Source organism: Anser anser (genome assembly GCF_964211835.1).
Source record: "Anser anser genome assembly, chromosome: 24".
In the NCBI taxonomy this organism is placed as follows: domain Eukaryota; kingdom Metazoa; phylum Chordata; class Aves; order Anseriformes; family Anatidae; genus Anser; species Anser anser.
Genome location: NC_139745.1, coordinates 524,034 through 545,632, shown reverse-complemented (window position 1 = coordinate 545,632; position 21,599 = coordinate 524,034). Strand labels below are relative to the sequence as shown.

Here is a 21,599-nt window from a genome sequence, read left to right as displayed (position 1 = left end):
CGTTGCTTATATTCTTCCCTTGTTTCTCAAAACTGGTCATTAATTAAAAGGGACATAGATGTGTGGCTGATTCTAGTAGCCAAACTCTGTCATCAAGCTGTTCTGGAATGACTGCTCGCATGGCTGCATAGACACTGTAGGAGGATCTGGACACCTGGGAAGGCAGCAGCAGCTGCTGCATACAAAGAGTCAGGTGTGATTTAGACTATTCTCCAGAATGTAATAAACTAGAGGCTGCAGGTCAGCAACATGAAGGTAACACATTCCAGTTATCTGTCATTCTGCCTGTACATGGACAGGCAGAAGGTTACAGGACACACTGACAAACAAGATGCCAGTGCTGAGATAATCTCCAAACAGTGACAGCAAAGAAGAGCAAGCAACAGGCAATTTCTGTAACAATACTACCTTCACCTAATAGCCTAAATATTTCAAGTCTGAGATGCTTCCACAGTAACTGGCATTTTCTTCATTGTCCCATTTTGGTTTGTGTTTCGCCAATTTTCTGAAATAACCACAAAATTCAGTTTTGAGTATGTTTTATCTAGGGGGTGACATGAATGCTTTTCTCAGAGCACATTTAACGTATTTTCCATAGGTTTACACCAACGAACATCTCTGCAACACAAAACATGTTTATTTACTCTTCTGAACTGACAAATTCAAGTTAGCTCTTTTATTTTCAAGGCCATCTATTCAATGCAATTAACATGACAAATTATAGGCTCCCCATATCATTAAAAACTGTCTCCTAAGTCCATATCCATAGTTTAGCTTCACATGCTCATGCTTTAGGGTATAAACACAAATAGAATAAGGCATACATATGGTTTCCAGCAACATCTTGTATCTTGCTGCACCTGAGACATCATCATGCCCATCTTGTAAGGCATTTTTCACTATGACCACAAAAACGAATTTAATTAATGGCAGTCTCTGAGAATACTCAGACACCTGAAAGGATCAAATTTGCTTTGACTTGTTCTGCTCATCTCTGTTCAAAGAGAACTTTTTAATTTACCACAGATATAAAATCTGATTTTTATATGAAGTATTTGCATTCAGTCTGGTCCAAAACATTCGTAGGACACATACAATCCTACATTTAACTGCTATCTTTATTCAACAAAAGTAAGTTTAATTGCACCTCTCATCTGAGATAACAGATGCAGAAGCAATTTCCCCAGTTACCCATTTGCCTTTCCCTAACCTACGTGAATAAACTAAATCTTGTATTATTTGTATCAAAATGGGGAGGAAAATTTTCTAAGTATTCCAACGCTATTTCAGTTGGATCCATATTAATGGAAAAACCCTCCCCAGAATGGGGGACAAAGCCTCCAGACCTCTCTGCCCTCAGAACGGAAGTTAAATTCTGACACACTGTTCAAGCATCTGACCACTTCCATATACACAATAAAACGAGGCCAAGGTTGACGGAAATGGAGGAACTGAGGTGTGGAAAAGCTGTTAACTATTATGCTCACAAGCAAAAGGGAAAACAAAGAATTATGCCCATGGTGGTGGGGGGGGTGGGTGTTGGAACTAGGTGATCTTTAAGGTCCCTTCTAACCCAAGTCATTATATGATTCTATAAATTAGCAGCATTCTTCCTGAGTCCTTCCATGGGTCCTGTCTGGATTCTCCATAACATTTTTCCACACCCCCAGAAGCACAGTGAAGAAGAAGAGAAGAATATCACTATAATTCTACTGAATACAGACTAATCGTCATTTTCAAGGAGGCCATGGTACATTTCCTTATTCCCACATTTCTGAAAAAGGAGGCTTTATTAAGTAGCGTTTTCAGTTACAACAGACATGAACTGGAATCCAGCAGAAAGGCCTGTACTTGCATTAAACTTATTTTTAAACACCAACAGTGATGGGCTAATACAGTTATGATGTAAGAAACCAAGTCACTCAGTATCTCTTCATTGTGAATAAAGGCTGAGGATGGGAAGGGAAGGTTCACAGAACACTGAGAATGAGCAAAGGATCAAAACCAATGTTCAACTGAAGAAATAGGTGCTTTGAAGTGCTTTGAAGTATTATTTTTTCTTCTCTTACAAGTCTGTACTATGATACGGAGATAAAAGCCAGCGTGTGGAGGGAAAGGTGTCTTGGTCTTCACCCAGTATGTTTTTCTATATTAAGTACCACAGTTTTTCTTGTTTAAAAAAGTAATTTATAATTTAATACCTGTTTCAGGATTCTCAGATTTGTTGCGCTGTTAATATCACACTCAGATGGAGTTATCCATTTTAAAAAAGAATTTAAAAAGCAGCTCTGAACTTTGCCTCTGAGATGGAAGCACTGTCTTTGAACCAACAGCGATTCCTGTCACTCTTGCTTTGTATCTTTCAAGGCCTGAAGTCTTTCTAAAAGGGGTGGATGGGAATAATGCCACATTGAGAAGATCCAGTCAGAAACAGGGAATCCTAAATTATCTTTGTTTAGTTTGATCAAAGCAGAATATAGGTCTTTAGCCTTCCCAAGTTCCTTGGCAAATGCATCTGCTTGAAACTCAAATCGTCGGCTTAATACAGTCAAGCAGAAAGAGAGAATCTGTGAAGAGAGAAGTATATCAATAATTATCTAAAAATTCAGCCATCCACATTTTCTCTACAATATCAGTAAATGCCCACTATAGTATCTTCCTTTCCTCATCCCACACACATTACTGTGGCTGAGGAATGATTTCATCAAGATTTATACAGGCCACGTCTGAAACTGGGAGTCTTCTGACATGGAGCGCTAATTCTACTTATTAAATGGAGATACCAGATAGAGCCCCTAGAAACTTCAATCTCTTCTCCAAAACAATAATAAAGTCAAAATAAAATCGTAGTTTAAATAGAATGATACTTCAGCACCCATGTTTCAAAGACAAATTGAAAAATTTACCTCATTGTAAGGTGAAAAAATGAACTGGAAAATAATCATCAAGCCTATCAGGGTAGGCTGAGTCTCATAGAAACCAAATGCAGCAAAGAGCTCTTTTCGACCAATTAACACAGCAAACAAGAAGAAGCACAGGAAGGAATTCATCTAGAGAAAGGAAACAACACTCTTGATTAAGATGAGTTTTTCATCCGAGTCAAACATATGGCCTAAAATATCACAGATTTGCATAGAAACTCCCCAGGGGAAAAAAAAAAGAAAAAAAAAGAATAAACAAACAAAAAATCCAAATAGATTACTTTAGAACTCATATATGAAGAACAACAAACATCTAACCTTTACCAGTTTTCAGTATGTGCATGCAATAAAGAAACCATTATTTCTCCTGCTCCTGGACAACCTGCTCAAGGTGGTTGGTCCAGATGGCCTCCAGAGGTTCCTTCCAACCTAAAACATTCTCTGATTTTGTAAGTATTTTCTGTCAGTGTGCTAAAAATAAGTTTTAATTAGCAAAGGGAAATGAAAAGGCAAGACAAGATATGGAAGGGGGGAGTACAAGAGACAACCCATTTCCTTGGAATTAAGCATAGGTTCAAAAACACTTAAAAACAAACCATGTGTGTCCAAAACCCTTCTTCAAAGCATTACCTACCGTTTGCTGTATCATATTTCTGTTCCTGGAAACAATCCATGCTTCTATCTAACCATACCTGCACGTTGCTTGGCTGGCTTTTCAGAGGCAAGGGGCACTACCATGCCTTATTATGTTTTCTAGAGAATTTTATTAGTACCTTTTCAATCCATCCAAGTGGCTGTTTAATCTTTTTAGAGTAATGTGCAATGTAGCAGAATAATGCTTGTTTTTCAACAGACAGAACAGAAAGAAGAGGGATGGTTGTGACAGAAAACAGTCAACACAAAAAAGTACAAAACATTGAAGAAGAATTTGTGAAAATTTCTGGAAATGAAGATAAAGTTTACCTATTACAGTGAAATAATAGTATCTAATAAGTGGATCCAAAGACAAAAGTTACATGAGTTAGCAGAATGGCAAAAACATCAGTTGCTTTTTAATTAGTAGGGATCAATATCAGCATCAGAAGTTGGAATATAATTGCGTTAATCAAAGCAGAAAGGACATTACTGAAGTGTTCAGTGGCATGGGTAAGAAAAAGTACTACGGAATCAGCAAGAGATTTTCTTAAGTTAAAAGCTTGTGATGTTCCAGAATGAAAAAAAAAATGTGAATAGCCTTATCAAAAAAAAAAAAAACAAACAGAATAGCATTTCTGCACACACCATCATAAACTAAGAGAAAAAAAAGTTGGGAATTCGAGGGAAAAAAAGCATGCATGATAACTAGAACAAGACAAATCTACATAGTATATGGCAGACTTTACACTAACTTCCTGGTACAGGTACTAAGAAAGCCGACTAGGAAAGGGGCCCTCCTAGACCTGTTGCTTGTAAACAGGGAGGGTCTGGTGGGTAAAATGGTCATAGGTGGTTGCCTTGGCCATAATGACCAAGAAGTAGTCGAGTTTAAAATTTTTGGTGATAGGAGAAAAACTACCACCAAAACTTCAACACTGGAGTCGGGGAGAGCAGACTTCAGACTGCTCAGGAAACTAGTTAGTGAAGTCCCCTGGGAAACTGCTTTTAAAGACATTGGGGTCCAACAGTGCTGTTTTTTTTTTGTTTGTTTGTTTTTTGTTTTTTTTTTTTAAGTACCACCTCCTAAGAGCGCAGAACAGACAAATACAAAAATGCTGAAGAGGGGCAAGCAAGGAGGGGCAGAAGGACAGACTGGCTGAGCAGTGATTTTCTTCAAGAGCTTGAAGAAGTAAGGTCGGGTGACATGCGAGGACTAAAGGGATGCTGCTCACAGGGATGCTGCTCACATTTGCAGGGAGAGCACTCATGCAGCCAAGGCTCAATTAGAGTTGCAGCTGGCCAGCAGTGTGGGGAACAATAAAAAAGGCTTTTTGAAGTATGTTAACAGGAAAAGGAGGACCAGAGCAAACATGTCCTTGATGACGACAGTCACCTAACAAACAAGGACACATAGATAAAGCAGAGATGTTTAATGCATTTTTGCCTCCATTTTCAACATCAGTGATGGACTCTGGGACCCCAGGTTGGAGGACTGTGACCGCTGGAACGATAAACTCCCAGTCAACCCCAAACTTGCGTGGGGTTGTGTGGTGCTGCTCCACCTGGATGCATATAGATCATGGGGACTGATGGGATTCATCCCAGAGTAGCCAGAGAGCTGGTTGATGTCATCGCGGGATCTCTCTCTATTATTTTTCAACGATCTTGGGAATCTGGAGAGGTCCCTGTTAACTGGAGGCTGGCAACTGTGATCCCAATTTTCAAGAAGGGCAAGAAAGAAGAACCTGGCAATTACAGGCCTGTCAGTCTCACTTCAGTGCCTGGTAAAATCATGGAGATTATTCTGGAAGTTATTGAAAAACATCTAAAGGACAACGCAGTCATTGGTCAGAGCGAATGTGGGTTCAGAAGGGAAAGGTCATATTTAACAAACATAATTTTCTTCTAGAACAAGATCACCCATTTAGATGATCAAAGGAAGCCAGCTGATACAATCTGTCTGCATTTCAGTACAGCTTTTGCTACTGTCTCTCACAGTATCCTCCTGGACAAAATGACCAGAACACAGTTAGATAAAAGCACAATAAGATGGGTGAACAATTGGCCGATGCGTCAGGCCCAAAGGATTCTTGTAAATGGGGTTACACACAGAATTGAACAATAACATATTTACCAATAACCAATGCAAAAGGTAGGAGAAAACAATACAAATAAGTTAATAAATAAGAAACACTCTCTGGGTCAGATTTCCTAATCCACAATCACATTCCTTCGTACCCCTCCAAGAAGGGAGGCAAATACCTACTCTGAGACTCACGGCTCATGCTCCCTACCAGCCAGATGGGGCAAGGTGGGGACAGAAGGGCTACTGCATGCTCACTGTACACTTACAAATCTGGAAGCAAGCATCTGGAAACAATAATTACAGAATGCTCTATGAAAACCAACAGTATCATAACTTACCTGACTGATGATAATGTTTTTGACAGTGTGACCTAGTTTCCAGTGACCCAATTCATGACCAAGGACAGCCAGAACTTCTTCATTTTTACATCCCTGCTTCTTATTCTGAGGGAATAAGGAAATTGAACTCAACGCAACTGAATCCATTTCTTCCTTATTGTCTTCCTAAGTCAGGAAAAGTTTCCAAAGGGCAGGCTCGTCCCTTCTACCAGCAGATACACACATCCAATTTCTTACTGAGACTTCTTCAATAAGATATTTACAAAAAATAAACTTGCAAGTTCAACAATCTTCTACCAAGAGATGGTGATCTCTTATTTCTATGCATACAGACATTCCCACACAGACCTGAACAATACTAGAAAATTTGCCTCCAAACTCTCCCGTGCCATTCCTTGATCTCATTGTTTATTTACTCAGCAAAAGACATTACAATGAAAGCTGACATTCAGAGCCACAAACTCTTAAAGTAGAATCAAAAGCAGAGCGAAGTCCTCCCTCTACTTCCTTCAATACTCAGAATGTAGCCTTCCTCCCAAGGTATTACTGAATGACAACACTCCCATCATCTGCAACAAATGCTATGATATGCTTTAAAAATATCATCAGGAAAGATGGGCAGGTGAGCTCAGATCCACCTCCTCTCAAAAATCCATACATAGACCTACACCTAGGCTGAATAAGGCAATCATTCTTCTCAGAATTACTCCTTCAGGTTCTTTGGAAATATCCTGCCAATTCTATCTATCCCCATAACTCTCCTGAAACCGCAAAAGCTATACAAAAGATGTGCAGCTGCACATCAATGCAAAGGACAATGAAAGGCTATCATCCTGTTCTTGACCAGGGTGGGGAAGGGTGCACGTGTAATCTGTATATATACATGTGTGTGCACCTTGCACCAAAATTCTTGCCTGCAATAAAAGGCATATAAATGATGTACTGATAGTCAAAGGCATTACATGCAAAGGGAAGCTTAGGTGTGACAGACCCAAGAGAAGTTACAATCTAAAAACCTGAACAGGTTCCTCATTTGATCAATCACAGGGAAGACGTATTTGTTACGTGCAGGAAAACAAAAAGCTAAAGCTCCCATGGAATTCTGAGGTTTCTTTGATGTTTTCTGCACCCACTCTCTAACAACCCCAGAAATTCCATTTAACAGCAGCTCAATATCCTTGAGCTGTGGTGTTGGAATCATTTGGCTTGGCTTTTAGCATTTCATTTAGGACCTTTAAAATACACTCAGAAAACACACAGGATAATCCCACCAAGAAGTTAATGTAAATAACAGTGAAAAATAAAGCCAGAGCAGAATAGAACAGACAAACTCACTTTTGTTTTAGACTTTGTCTCTTCATTCTCACCCTCTTCTCCTTCTGCTGGCTCTTTGTTCAGTGCAGAATAATCTTCTAGGAGAGTGTCAAATAGCACTATCCGCTTATTCTTGAAGAATCCATAGAAGTAAGCATTGCTATGAGAAGAACGCTTAGAACCTGATAAGTAAAAATTTACATTAGAGACCTTGATCTGAATAATTCTGTACACTGAAGCTTAACTATGCAAGGCCCTTAAAATTATTATATTTGAAATAGGCAAATTTTTGCAGTTACTTTCATCTAGGTCACCTGAATGGTAGACTCATGGACTCTTTCTACTATTGATATACTTTAGCTCAAGAAATTAATCTCCTTCCACAGAACAAACTGTTTCATTTGATTAAAAAAAAGAAACAAACAAACAAAAAAAACCAACCTGTCCAGACCAAAGTTAACTGTTAGATTTACCTAATTTTGCCTATAGACAGGAGCTGTTGCAACACAAGGACTGAACGAGGTCTCTGTGAGAGAAGAGGTGAAATCTGGCTCTGTTTTTTCCAACAAAAGATAAGGCACTTCAAGTTGAAGGCAGACTCTCACTGTACATGCACAAGCCACACCAACTCCTCAGGGCACAAAATATCCATTGTTCCATTGCAAGCCAACTCATGTTGTGGTGATAGTAATTTCAGTACCAAACCAAGACAGACCAACAGAGGAAGAGGCTGGTCAGAGTATGAAGCCTCAGCATCCAGTCCTTTCTCAGCAAGAAAATCTGACGACCAGCCACCGGGTAGTGTTGTCCCCTCTTGTCTATTGTAAGAAGCTTCAACCTCTACCAAAGCATTTGTAGGGAATGAACCTTGTCATCTGCCTGTTACGGAACAAACTGTGAAATTTAAGGGTTTTGCTGCATGTTACTAAGAAGTTAGTTCTGGAGTGGGAAGAGCCAAGGCAGAGTGCAGCAGAACACTGGCAAAAAGATGTTCACACATCAGTCCCCCATGTCAGCAGGGTTCTTGGCTCAACAGCCTGAAGGATGCCAGGAAAAGAAAATATGGGTTTGGCAGCCTCTCTCCACTGCAAATCATTGCCACTAAATGCAGGCATGCTGAAGAAGCCAATGCAGTGATACACCACACAGGTGCCAGAGTACTAAGAATTAGCTCACAGGGCTTTCACCATAAAGTTTAAAAGCTAGGACACAGCCAGCAGTGCTTATGGGAGAAACGTATCCATTTCCAAGCCACTGTACTGAATCTCAAGCTTAATGCAAGTCACTATACTGAATCTCGAGTCTGAAAAGCTTCAAATTTGCTAGGAAAGACAGGAATTTCTTGGGACCCAAGTATATCAATAGTAGATTTTTCTGGCTGCACCGAAGTAGAGTAGTGGCTGTATTTAGCCATCCCAAAGTTTTAAAAGCCACAACCTCCAGACTAGAAAAAAACTTCATTACCTTCTCCCTCTTAAGGCAAAATTCTACCACTGCAGTAAAATTCTACCATTTCAGCTCTTTATTCCATCTCATGTTGCTTTCATCAAAGCATTAGAAACATGTCCTATCCTCACAGGTGAGACAAAACAGAAACTAGATTTGGGAAAGTCCCTGAAATCACATACAAAAGGGAGCAAAATGAGTAGCAGTGGAAACATTAAACAGTAAAATTCTCCATGAAGATAGAATTGGAGAGGAAATGACATGGTAGCTGGCATGCTCCATGTTATATTCCACAAGCTAAGAAAAGAGGATGCATAATTTACTACTCCAAAGTGAAAAAGTGACAATCTCAAGTAGAAGGGCTGGGTTCATTCAGTCACACCATAATCAGCTGTCCATGTGAACACTCTAAAAAGGAATAGGTGTTTTCAACATTCATAGCTTTTTCAAGTACTTCACTAAGGACATTATAAGGCAATTAATGCTGAACAAAGACTAGAAAAGTTAAAAAAAAAAAATCCTTCTGGCTTAAGTTCTAGAATTGGAAACTTGATAGCTGCTTCCACTTCTGACTGTGCTATGTCACAGCACGTCATGGCAATGGCTGTTAAGGACACCCTCAGTTAAGGCTGTATATTCAAGCTTCATTTTTCTCACCCAAAGACAAAAAAAAAGAAAAAAGGAATAGAGCACAGACTTTGGCAAGTAACAAAGTAGCTGGGGAACATAAACAACCCCCTGCTACAACATCCACAATCAGAGCTAAAAATCCACAAATTTAAAGTTACAAAGTCTCTTTATTCAAAAATCTCACCTTCAACAACATACACCTTAGTCAATGGGAAGTCAATGCTCTTTGCCATTGTTTCAATTTGTTGCTTGAGCTCTCCCTCAGGAAGTGGAATGAATTTATCAAATAAAGGTGCAATGTAGTCTGCATAGATTGTAACAAGCACCTGCAAACACATAGGGATATTAAAAAAAAAAAAAGAACATACAAATGTGTTTAGTACTAACTATGGGGCACAGGTAAAAAGGGACAGGGAGAACACAGTTCAGAAAAAAACACCTTCATAAACTGAATTCTGTATGAACTGTGATCTATAGCAAAGCAAGGCTTTCCATGGGTCATCCCATCTATAAAGAAAATTACTTAGACTGTTGACAATCAGCAATTCAACAGCAAGATGGAGGTGGGGGCAGGTTAGTCTCCAAACAGTCCTCAGCAAAATTACTAAAAACAGTGCTTTTGCTCTGACAGTTCCTCAAACCACAGAAGAAAAAGCCACTACGACTGCTGGCAGCAGTGATCTTATCAATGACAGGCTGTCACTTTCACCTGCTTCACCAACACTGGAAAGCTCTGAAGTGTTTCCTAATGAGCAGCAGAGCCCACCAAACCAAGAGGTAGTCCTGCTTCTTCAAATTCCTGTTAACTTGCAAAGCCATGGTCTAAAACAGGCGAGAGATTTCTTGTCATGTTTTCTTCCCCTTCTTCCAGTTGTGCACAGGGCTAAGGAACAGACTGATGCCTGTGTTCCACAGTGATTAACAGCCATATCCCAAAACCTCACTACGATGCGCTTGCATCTCTTCAAAATTGCACCAGAAGCAGCCCAAACGAGAAAGCCAGGAGTGGAATAACACTCTGAAAAGAAAGCTGAACTTCCTTCCTTCACACTCTGGACTTACACAAAGCTATTTATTTATTTATTTAAAAGAAAAGGACTGAACTGGGAATAAGTTTTAGTTTTGGTCAGTAAAAAGGAACAAGGCATGAGAAGCAAACAGAAATCGACAGTTTTTTTCTTCACGCTGAAAACACGTATGTTGACTTTTGAAAAGAATCCACACTATTGAAAAGTAAAAATATATCTGAAATTAAGGAAACTGACTTGTTCAAGCAAATAAGGGTGTCCATATAAGACAACACTTAAAAAACAAAAGCTATTATTGTTACTGTAACCGTTAAAATAAGTGTTTAAAACTCTGCAGATATGTTGCAGCGATTGTTGGAAGGTATTTCATAGAGCAGAAATCAACTATTTCTGTCAAGACAAGTGTCTCAGGCCATTTAAAATGTGTGTGTACTAATCATAAATTTTCACCTCTGATCTTTGTGTAATCCCTTGGTATCAGCAGGCATTATACACTGGAAGAAGGATGCAACTCTGACCATAATTACAATGTTACGTAACGTGATTACAACTGGAATTTTTCTCCCTAGAGTGAACTCTAAAGAGTAACTCTTAACAGCTGCTAAGCTTATTTTGTATGTCAAAGACTGTTCAAAATCCCACTAAGGTGTCAAACCATGATCAACACCCTGTTAAAGCTACAGTGACACTGCAAGACACCTGAAAAGCACCAATTGCCTGGGCACGCACTTAGTCCCAGAAAGAAAAAAAAAAAGAAAGGAGTGAGCCATTCCCTCTTGCTACATTCTTTTTCAGAGATCTGTAGTTCTCTGACAAAACACATTTCATTTCCTAGCTTTTGCTGTGTAAAAGATAGGGTGCCTCTGCTTTCACAGTTTCTAAAGTATCTATACAATTCCCAGTGATTACCTTCTTCCAGTCCTGAAATTACCAGTTCTTTCAAAATTTCAGCTTAATCCATCTATGAAAAAGCAAGTCTTTAATGCTTTTAAACCTAAAGACTTAAAGCATTCGCTAGATATCACACAAGGAACTAGCATTTCCCCAAGTTTGCAATTAATAAACTAGAATAACCTGCAAGTATAGACTGTTTCACTCATATTGACAGAGCAGTAGCTGAAATGCTGATTATGTTTTAAGAGCATACTGCTAATCAAAGCCTGCAAGAAATAAAACCAACAATTCTTTATGAAGTACTGATAAAAGTCTAAACAAATTTTTCTGTAAGTAATTTCAATACAAGTGAACTGACATTTGTAAGACCTAATAGTATTATTTTTCAGAATACATTCAGAGACCAAAAAAGGGAAGATGCGAGCGTAAGGACATGAGCAGAAGTAGTACATCAAAGCAGGAGCCAGTGCATCAAAACAGCAAGACACAGTATAGCTAACTGTAAGCAGCTCTGCTCCACTATTGCCTAAAATGGCTCCTGCTCTCACGTCATTGTTAACTGTACTACACTGGAATTGCTGGCTATACAGAAATTCACTGATCCACACCCACACCGGTTTTACTTCAGTTGCATGTTAAGCATCAGTGAAGCAACAAATCACAGTAAGCAACAAATAAAATTCAGATAAAGATATCTGTATCCCATGAAAATATGATTATGAAGACGTTGCAGTTATGATTTAAACTAATGGAGTCACAATTCCTTCCATGTAGCCATGTCTGAGAAAGTCAACACAGCTATCAGATACGTTAAGCAAGAAATCACATTTTCCTGCATTAATTGCAGTAACCTCCTGTGTAGCATTACAATCACATCTTTGTGCAAATGTGGCCAGTCAACGCATGTGCTTTAGAACAGAGGCTGACAAATTGAAAGAAGTCCAAGAAAGCTATAGAAGCTGTATCTAGAAGCAGTGGTGAGAAGAAGAAAAAACAAAACAAAACAAAACACATAATTGCCTTATATAAATCACAAAAAAAGAAGCTTAAGAAAAATAATGATCATGATTTCCTAGCCAGGTTTTCCTAAAAGACTTCTTGGAGATACAACCCAGATAAACCAGAAATTCTGAACTTGATACAAGAATCTGGGATTGAAACAATTTTATTGTTAGACTAATGTGACACACTTTATTACATGAATGTAATCTAATAATTCTTACAGTTCTTAAGGTGTTACGGTGTTCTTTTAATTTAAAAATAAATGAATATGTACAACAGCAGTTCTCTAATTTCTTCCTTGGGTGAGCAATAGGTAGTATATCGAGACAAAAATGACAGTAGAGCACTAAGTATATAAAAAAGAAAAAAAATAAAAAATAAAAAACATCACAACCTTACGATATATACAAAAATATCCTTCTAATACAAGACCTAAAAATGTCAGTTACCAATTCAGTATATAAAATAAGCTACTTGAGCTGAACCAGAAAGGGAAAATCAATACTTGTCTCAATACAAAGCAATGCAACTGAGAATTGGTGTTTGGTTAACTAGAAGGGACACCCAATGGAAATACATGAAACTTTACAAATGTGACCAAAGCACATTTTTTGCCTAGTCTTGTCAAACCAATTTTAGTTGTCTTGGTTTCCTTTCTATAGTTAAGAAAAAGGAAAATCTATCACCATACAGCATTTTAATTCCAGCATTCCATAGTTTTTTGAATGTTTATTTTTCGACTGATGAAAACACTCCAGTATAGATATAGATAAAATATAAGATATCAAATTAATGTGGTTAGTTAATACGAGTTATTATTTCTGAACAGGTGCACTGAGAATACCACGAAGTGTTAAACATTACAGACACTAAAACTCCCAAGGTTTAGACTTGTGAGCGTCTAGACTTAGCTCAGCATACTGAGCCATGCAAGTATCTAGCATTTGGAAGCAACCCACACATACTCTTTTACTCACCAAGGAAACAACTAATGTGAAGAGCCAGGCATAGATGAAGAAGTAGTCACCCCCTATTTTAATAATATAAAGCAGAAGGGATGTCACTGGCAACAGAATACACTGAGTCACGATAAATTTCTTGATGGCATCCTTGAAAAAAAATCCCAGTGTCTGCAAAGAAAGGATATCAGTGATATTTACAGTGCAAATATTAACGGGTGATATTAGTTAATGAACTGATTCCTTCACTGGAAGCACAAACAAAATAAGACAAATCACAAAATAACGAAGTAGCAATAACAATGCACGCTAAGGAAAGTAGAGTCAGTAGGAAAAGGCTGAAGAACCTTTTCGGCTCCACTCCTTATAGCTGTGGGTCTGTACATCCACCCAGACTTGAGACCCATGTGGATGCATGCTTCATTAGTAAGATCTGACCCAAACCCTTACTTTATTGCATGTATATCCTCCACTAAAGGAAGAAAGAAAAATGTAAGCTTATCTGTCCCTTAATTCCTTTACCAACAAATATTCCAGGTGTCACGGGATTTTATAGAAGTAGGAAACTGAAAGAAACAAAACTATTGTAAAATATTTTGTCTTTGAACAGTTGCCTCAATTAATCTCAACCTTCAGCGGCTACCAAGCTGGTTGTCTTAACTGAAAAGTGGACAAAAGTCCTACTGAAGACTTTCAGGTTTAAACTGGTCATTTTACTCCAAGTCAGCTTCCACTGGTATGTAGTTACTATTCTTGTAGCTGTCTCAGCTTCTAAAATCAGCATAACTTTATTAGGATGGATGTTTCACGGATGTTTAATGGATGTTTCAAAGACCCGTACTTGAATCAAACTGATCTAGTGATTTTGCAACATGATTAGACACCCAACTACCTCTTTCAGGAATTGTTACTTCAGTACTTACAGCTATCTGCAAGGCACAGAAGTGAGGGGTTTATTATGTAAAGATCCTTTCTGACAAGGTTGTGTTAAAAAGCCCATACTGTGTTAAACATATGGAACTCTTGTCTGGAAAGAAAAAAACATACTGGTGAAACAGGTTTAAATAAAAAATAACGATTGGGGAAAGAGTTTATATAGATGCCTCTGACTTCTGTGACTGTAATAAACACAAATCAGACAGAGAATAATATAAATTTGTGCGTTTATGTACACATATTCACTGTGGTCACACAGTGTGCCCTTTGATGATATACCCTTGCTAAGCAATTATCAGTATCAGCAATAATACAATTGTATAGAAGTGTGTCCACACAAACGGATCATTCCAGACAATAATCTTTTTTGACTGTATACATGAACCTGTTCAGCAAAAAACATTCTGTAATTAGAAAAGCAAGTGTGCCTTGGTCACACTAAATAGTGCTTCTTTCCTGAAAAGCACCACAGGAAAATTGTAAGGAAAAGCATGAAAGATCTGTGGAAGCTTTGTTCTGGATACAAGAAAAGTTGTTTCTGTTTGACTGAGACTCTTGAACTGGCACAAGCCAGGAGAGAGAAAAAACAATGTACACACATCCATGCATTCCCATTTATTTCTTTACTCAGCTCAGCTGGAAAGAGGCCTGTTGTATAGCTTTTTCATTTTTTGAGCTTAGTAAATGGCTGAAGAAACAGTCACTTAAACAGTCACCTGGAAGAACTCTTAACAGAATCGTGCCGCTAGCAGTGGTTCCACTGGACTTTATGAAACATCAGGTATTACTGGATGAAGACATTAGGACCACTGCCTAAAAATACAAGTTATCATTTTAATTCTTTTTTAATGCCAGTAGCATGATCTAGGAGTTACAGAGCTATAAAATTGCACGGTGTCTTCTGTCTTTGCCCCACTTCTCAGCTTTCTAAGGCAGATGTGACCTCAAGAGAAATCGTAATTTTCAGAAAGTCACTACCATGGAAAAAAGAGTCTGCCTGAAGATCCTTTGAAAATCATTTCAACAAATTCCAGGAATCAGTTGTGAATTTGGCTCATTCACGGAAGGGCCTAACCCATTAGTCTAAAATGAAATGTAGAGATTTAACATTATTGGTGTCTCAAATTCGACTGGAGCTGGACTCAGCCTTCGGTTCTTGGCTTGAGGACCATTATGGAGAAACAAAGACATTAGGCAGGCAGCTCAATCATTCTCACTCTCATTACAGCATACAAAGAAACTACATGACTTCTGCAAGCTGTCTCAAGACAGTTTTGGAGAAACCTGAGCTGCTAAGTTTAGCTTTTGACCCTCAGCTTCTGCACAGAAGAAAGGCTTGATCAGTGCTCTGAACTCACTCTGCATCTTAACAGGTTTATAGATATTCAAGTCAAGCTCTCCACCCATCAGCTGCGTTGTCAGTTTGCTCTAACTCTAGTGCTTGACAAGTTCCAGTACTGGCAGTCTTAGGACTTTTATGTCCTTGACACAAGGAACTTCCAATTCTGCCACCAAGATGGAACTTATTCCCCACTACAGTAGGAGAAATAATCAAAGAGTAGGTCTGATGCAACTACACAGGACTGACATGAGAGACAATCAAAGATGTCTTTGGATTGCCTTTGGATGTCTTTGGATTCAAGGATTTTGAATGTCAAAAAGATGTCTAAGGCTAGACCTGGATACAAACATACTGCCAAAATTAGGACATTGTCAGCCTTTACAATTTCTAAGGATTAAAGAACAGAAGTGGCAGAGAGAAAACGAAGTGTATTAAATAAATATTCCAGTTAAGTATTTGCCAGAAGAAAAGAATGATTGACTCATGTTCTGGAAACATTGGAACATTCCTCCCTCCCTTTATAGGAGCAGGAAGTTAGCCTACCAGTATGCTCACCTCTGCATGCACCTCTTCCACAATTTCCCCACCTATACATCTAATCCAGATAAAAAGTAGCAAGACCTGTTGGCAACCAAGGAGAGTAAAAAACTTCCCTAGGCAGCCCTAGCTAGCAGCATGTCCACAGTGTGCCTCATGAGGTGCCCTGACATGTATCAAGGCTGGTGAAAGGGAAACATTTTTGCCTATAATAGAATCATGGAATGGCTTAGGTTGGAAGGAACCTCAAAGATCATCTATCTCCAACCCCCCTGCCATGGGCAGGGGTGCCACCCACCAGATCAGGTTGCCCAGGGCCTCATCCAACCTGGCCTTGAACACCTCCAGGGATGGGGCAGCCACAGCCTCTCCGGGAAACCTGTTCCAGTGCCTCACCAGCCTCTGATTAAAGAATGTCTTCTGAATATCTAATCTAAATCTACCCTTTTTAAGTTTAAAACCATTACCCCTTGCCCTATCACTACACTCCCTGACAAAGAGTCCCTCCCCAGCCTTCCTGTAGGCCCCCATTATGTAATGAAAGGCTGCTGTAAGGTCTCCCCAGAGTCTTCTCTTCTCCAGGCTGAACAACCCCAGCTCTCTCAGCCTGTCTTCACAGTAATGGTGCTCCAGCTCTTTGATCACCTTCGTGGCCCTCCTCTGGACTGGTTCTAATAGGTCCACATCCTTGTGCTGGGGATTCCAGAGCTGAACACAGTACTCTAGTACTATGCATCCAGACTGAGGTTTCTCTCCCAATAAGAAAGGCTATTCCCATGGGAAACTGATACTGAAACAGGTTAAACTAAGTTGGTGAGAAAGTCAAGAAAGCCAGTGCTGAAATTATGAGATAAAGTGAGTAACTAACAGAAGTGCAAACAAAGAGCTGAATTTTCTAATTTAATAAAGGCTAAATCAAGAAGTCAATGAGTGAAATGAAGAGGAAAATAATTTCTCATTTTTGTTTCATCTGTTCAGTGTTCATGAGTCAGAAGCACCCCTACTGAGCAGCACCCCAGGCTTCTCAGGAAGAGCATATGAAGAGCAAAGAACGATCCATCCAAGAATGAACAGGTGAGGTATGAAACGTTCTTAGTTCCACTGCTATAACAGACACTTCTTTTAGCTAGAAAGCTGCTGAGGGGCATGCCCTCACTCAAAGACATTATGGATGTGACACAGGACATCTGCAAGAGTCATGAACTGTCATTGCTCATATTTTTATGTAGAGTCTGTAAAAATGTTCCTAAAAATAACAATCTTTGGCACAGATGTGGACATGCCAATCCATCTAACCTACCAAACCTGTCAAAGGCGTTAGGTCAGCATACATGTCATCTACAATACCTGTTGATTGAAGCCATGTTTTTCTTCTATGACAAACGTGTTATATAAACTCCATGGGAGACCGGTCAATGCACTGAAGAGCGTTGCAAGCAGCAGGAATACCAGTGACTGAATAATCTAAAAACAAAGAGAGACCTAATATTTACCGACCTGTACTGACACTAACATTCTTGCTGTCAGAATGGATTTTACACCAGGGGTTTAACTGAAACTGGTTAGAAGTTAAAGCTAGATAAATTCACAGAAATAACATTTGCAATTATCAGATTATTGATTATACGAATACCCTCCATTAAACCAAAGCACACTATTTTCATAAAGGATTTGTTCGATGCTTGAAAACTTTGAAATTGTACTAAGCAGTAGATAAAGCGGAATTGTAAAAACAGTTCTTTCCGTCCTTAGCACATAGTACATATAGAGAGTGTATGTTCACCTATGTTCATTTTATCACTACAGTGTGGTAAGTATTGTTCAGTATTTCTCGATTTCAGGGCGCATCTAGAATAGTCTCTCATCTTGTATGTCTTACGAAGCAGCTGGAGATTAGAGAGGTCACAACTACTCATTAAGCCTGGTTAGAAAAGAAACTCCTTGTCCTCCTCCAATATACCATTGACTTTTGAACTAAACAGAGGTTGACTGTCTGAAAAGCAATAGCTTTTAAATCTAACAAGCTATATATTGCACCTTCTGCCGAATTTTTGGAGAAGAGTAAAAAAGCACCCCTAATGACTAAACAATGAAATCTTTCTTCTAGGGACCACACATTTTCTCTAGCATTTAAAGACTGCTTACCTCATATTCTGGTCCAAACCCAGCACGACCAGAAATCTGACCAGAGAGATCCCAGAGAAAAGGAATTCCGCCACAGATCAGAATCATCTTGGAAAAAAAACACAAAACACCACAGAGGCAATATGAAGCAGGATGTCATCCCATCCTTCTAAAATTTCAGCATGAAAGTAGCTGCCTCCCTTCAAACACAGAAAAAGGTCTGTGTTTGTAACAGTTGAAAATAATTCTAATACTCCTTAATTATTTGGAAAGCATAATAGCCATGCCACTAATACATAACAATGTATGCTGTATTTGTGCAGTACTCAGCACTGCATAGAGAAATTACGTGCTGTCTAAATAATTTCTTCTTTTTATAAAACAAATACAGCCACAAACAAGAAACACAGAATCTTAAGTCTTCCAAATTTCAGTTTAACGTGAGATGCCACTGTGCCAACAGTGCTGCTGCATAGGTTCACTAGAAATCAAAGTATTTCACAGTTTAACTGCATGAAAAGTATCATATGAATGCTAGAGTAGCTCAGGTACTTACAGTGCCCTCAACCTCCGAATACAGGCCTGACCAAAAGCTGAAAGTACTTTTGTCCAGCTGATACAGACGAGATTTTTCAAATGTTTCTGAATCCATGATCTGTCCTAGTTCCCGTGGTACATGTGTTGTTGTTCTATACACCCGTCTCTGAAAAATTGAAAAAGAAACTTAAAACCTACATCCATTTTTTTAAAGGAGAGAAGCAAAAGTTACACATAGCAAGTACCCATGAGCCACCACAGACAGGGAAAAAAACCACCACCACAACAAAATGCTATCAACCCCCCCCCCCAAAAGACAACAAATATTCCTAAATTCTCATTTTCTACAAGTTCTAAATCCAAAACAAAAGCACAATTCTTATAATCAGAAGCTGAGTTGCTTTCTTACTAGTTTATTTATAACATAAAAAGTTACTATATAAAGATCATACAAAGTAGCTTTTCCACAGGATAAGACTTACTGTGCCATGATTATCACTAAGCAGAGTTTCAAACTAAATACCAGATCCTCCATGAAACCAGAAACCACACCTATAATTTGGCTGCATAAATGTGGAGCTATTTGAGGAGCTTTATGCAGCTATTTGGCTGCATAAATGAGGAGCTATAGTAGAAAAAGCCACTTGCAAATTTCAGAAGTCTAAAAGTCATTATTCACTGTCTTATCGTGTTTGAATATTTTTATTCCTTCTCAGAGGAAAAGCTCCTACCCTCTGTCACTTCAGAATGCACTTTTCCTTTGACTAGAGTATTGGACTGCAGTGTCACTGACAGCTCAGCTGAATCTAATGGCTCACAAGAGTAGGCAGCACTGCTTCCTCCCCTCCCAGCAACATTCTCCCTGGCTGATGGGTCTGGCCAAGGCGGAGTCAACTTTCTCTGCAGCAGAAGAAACACACACTCTTATGGTGCTGTACTTTGTATTTGCATTGATAACATACCAGTATTTTGGTTGTTTCCGAACTGTGTTTGCGCAGCATCACTATCTCTCTACCCACCACCCCGCAGCATGGATGCTGGGGTGAGCAAGAAACTGGAAGAGAACTCAGACAGGACAAATGGATATTCCATACCATATAACATCCTGCTCAGCAATAAAAACTGACGTAGAGAAAGAAGTTGGGGAGGGCTTGAAATGCAAGGTAGCTGTTGCTTGAAGACTGGCTGAACATCAGCCTACTTGTGGGAGGTGGCGAGCAATGGCATTTGCAGCACTTGTTGCTTTTTTTATTTTTGCTTATTTTCTTCGCTTATTAAACCGTCTGTACTCTGACCTCAGTTTTCTAATCTTGCTTTTCCTGTTCTTGCCCCTGCCCTGGGAGGAGGCGTGAGCAGCTGAGCAGGTGTTTGGCTGCTGGCCAGCCCCACTCCAACGCACCTGCACTTGTTAAGTCTTTCTATGAATTCACACAACACAGCGATGTGATAGCGAGCATCCCCATCACACTGCTGGAACGAGCGGGACACGGTGCCTGCGATCATTCGAGCAAGCGCAGTTCATTTGCAGAGGACCGGCCGGGCTCCAGAGCAGGGGCAAGAACGAGCAGACGGCGGCAGCGCGTGAGGCTGGACCGCGCTCCCCGTCCTGCGCCGCTAACGCTGCCGCCTGCCTCCGGAACCCAGCACGCGGGGCCGCACCGACGGACACGACGAACCCCTTCCGCCCCTCACCGGGGCCTGCACGCGGGGAACGAGCTCCGCCCGGCAGGCCGCGGGCAGCAGCGCCGCGCCCTTGCTACCTCGGCCGGGACGGGGCCGAGCTCTCCCCAGGCGGGCGCCGGCCCCAGCCCCCGACAGAGCCGCTCCGCTCGCCCTCCCGCCCGCTGCCCCCCCGGCTGAGGCCGAGCCGGGCCGGGCTGCGGCCGAGCCTCTACCCGGGCGAAGCCTGCCGCCGCCGGAGCCCCCGCCGACCTGCCGGTGCGCCAGGAAGGCCTCCCAGAGGTAGACGGCCCAGGAGAAGAGCAGCACGGAACAGAAGATGCGCTCCTCAGCGGGCAGCTCTGCCCACAGCTCGCCGCGGAGCGCCATGGCGCCGCACCAACCCCGCGCTTCCTCCTTCCGCCGCCGCCGCCCGCGCTGCGGCGCCACCTGGCGCCCGGCGGAGCTGCGGCAGGGCCGGGCGGGGCCGACGTGGAGGGGAGGGCGGGAGGAGCCGCGCGGTGCGCGCCGGGAGCGTCCCGTCAGAGAGCAACGGGCGCGGTTAGGGGGCAGCCGCGGCTGCGGCGGGGGGCGGCGGCCCGTCTCGGTGCGGCCGGTGCCTGGCTTGGCCAGAACGCGCTTGGGAGTGCGCCACAGGGCGCGTCAGCTCTCGGGACCGAGCCGCGCGAGGAGGGGTTGGGCAAGGAGGCGCCGCGGCAGCCTGGTGGGCTTCACGGCTCTTGGTGCTTTGAGAAAGCCGGGCAGAGAAAAGCTCTTAGGAACTGCTGGTGGCAGCACACAAGGAGGGCGTGCACCAGCACGTTGGTGCTGGTCTTCTTACCCTACATAAAAGTTGTTGTCAGAGCTCAGGTGCAAAGATGTAGGGATTGAGCTGTAGAACAGAGCAAGCTGTGGTTTCCCCGCACTCCAGAGCAAGACTCTAGACCCACTCAAAAACCCAAATGTAGCTGTGATCAGAAGAAATCTAAATACTTATTCTGGAGGTTGGGCAGGGCTGCAAGGGTAGGGGGAAAGGATATTGAGGTAGTACCAGAGCATGAACAATACCTGTCCAATCTATGCAGCCATTCTGGCGCCCAGCTTCCAGTCTGACTCAGCCAAATGTAATCAGTGACACAGACATAGATACAGAACAGCAGGCCAGGACCTGCTCAGTGTTGAAGAGTACAGGCAAGAAAAATTTCTGTCC

At 41.0% G+C, this 21,599-nt stretch overlaps 1 protein-coding gene across 1 annotated transcript; it reads right to left on the bottom strand.

The window, feature by feature from the left end:
• Positions 1 to 522: 522 nt before the first annotated feature.
• Positions 523 to 20,857, bottom strand: ZMPSTE24 (zinc metallopeptidase STE24). The gene is made up of 10 exons (XM_083810180.1): positions 20,663 to 20,857; positions 18,750 to 18,896; positions 18,215 to 18,301; positions 17,417 to 17,533; positions 13,273 to 13,425; positions 9,556 to 9,697; positions 7,317 to 7,477; positions 5,982 to 6,086; positions 2,907 to 3,050; positions 523 to 2,567 (listed from the first exon to the last, which is right to left on the bottom strand). The coding sequence occupies exons 1-10, from the start codon at positions 20,777 to 20,779 to the stop codon at positions 2,343 to 2,345; spliced, it is 1,398 nt and encodes a 465-aa protein (XP_083666306.1). The 5' UTR covers positions 20,780 to 20,857; the 3' UTR covers positions 523 to 2,342.
• Positions 20,858 to 21,599: the final 742 nt, after the last annotated feature.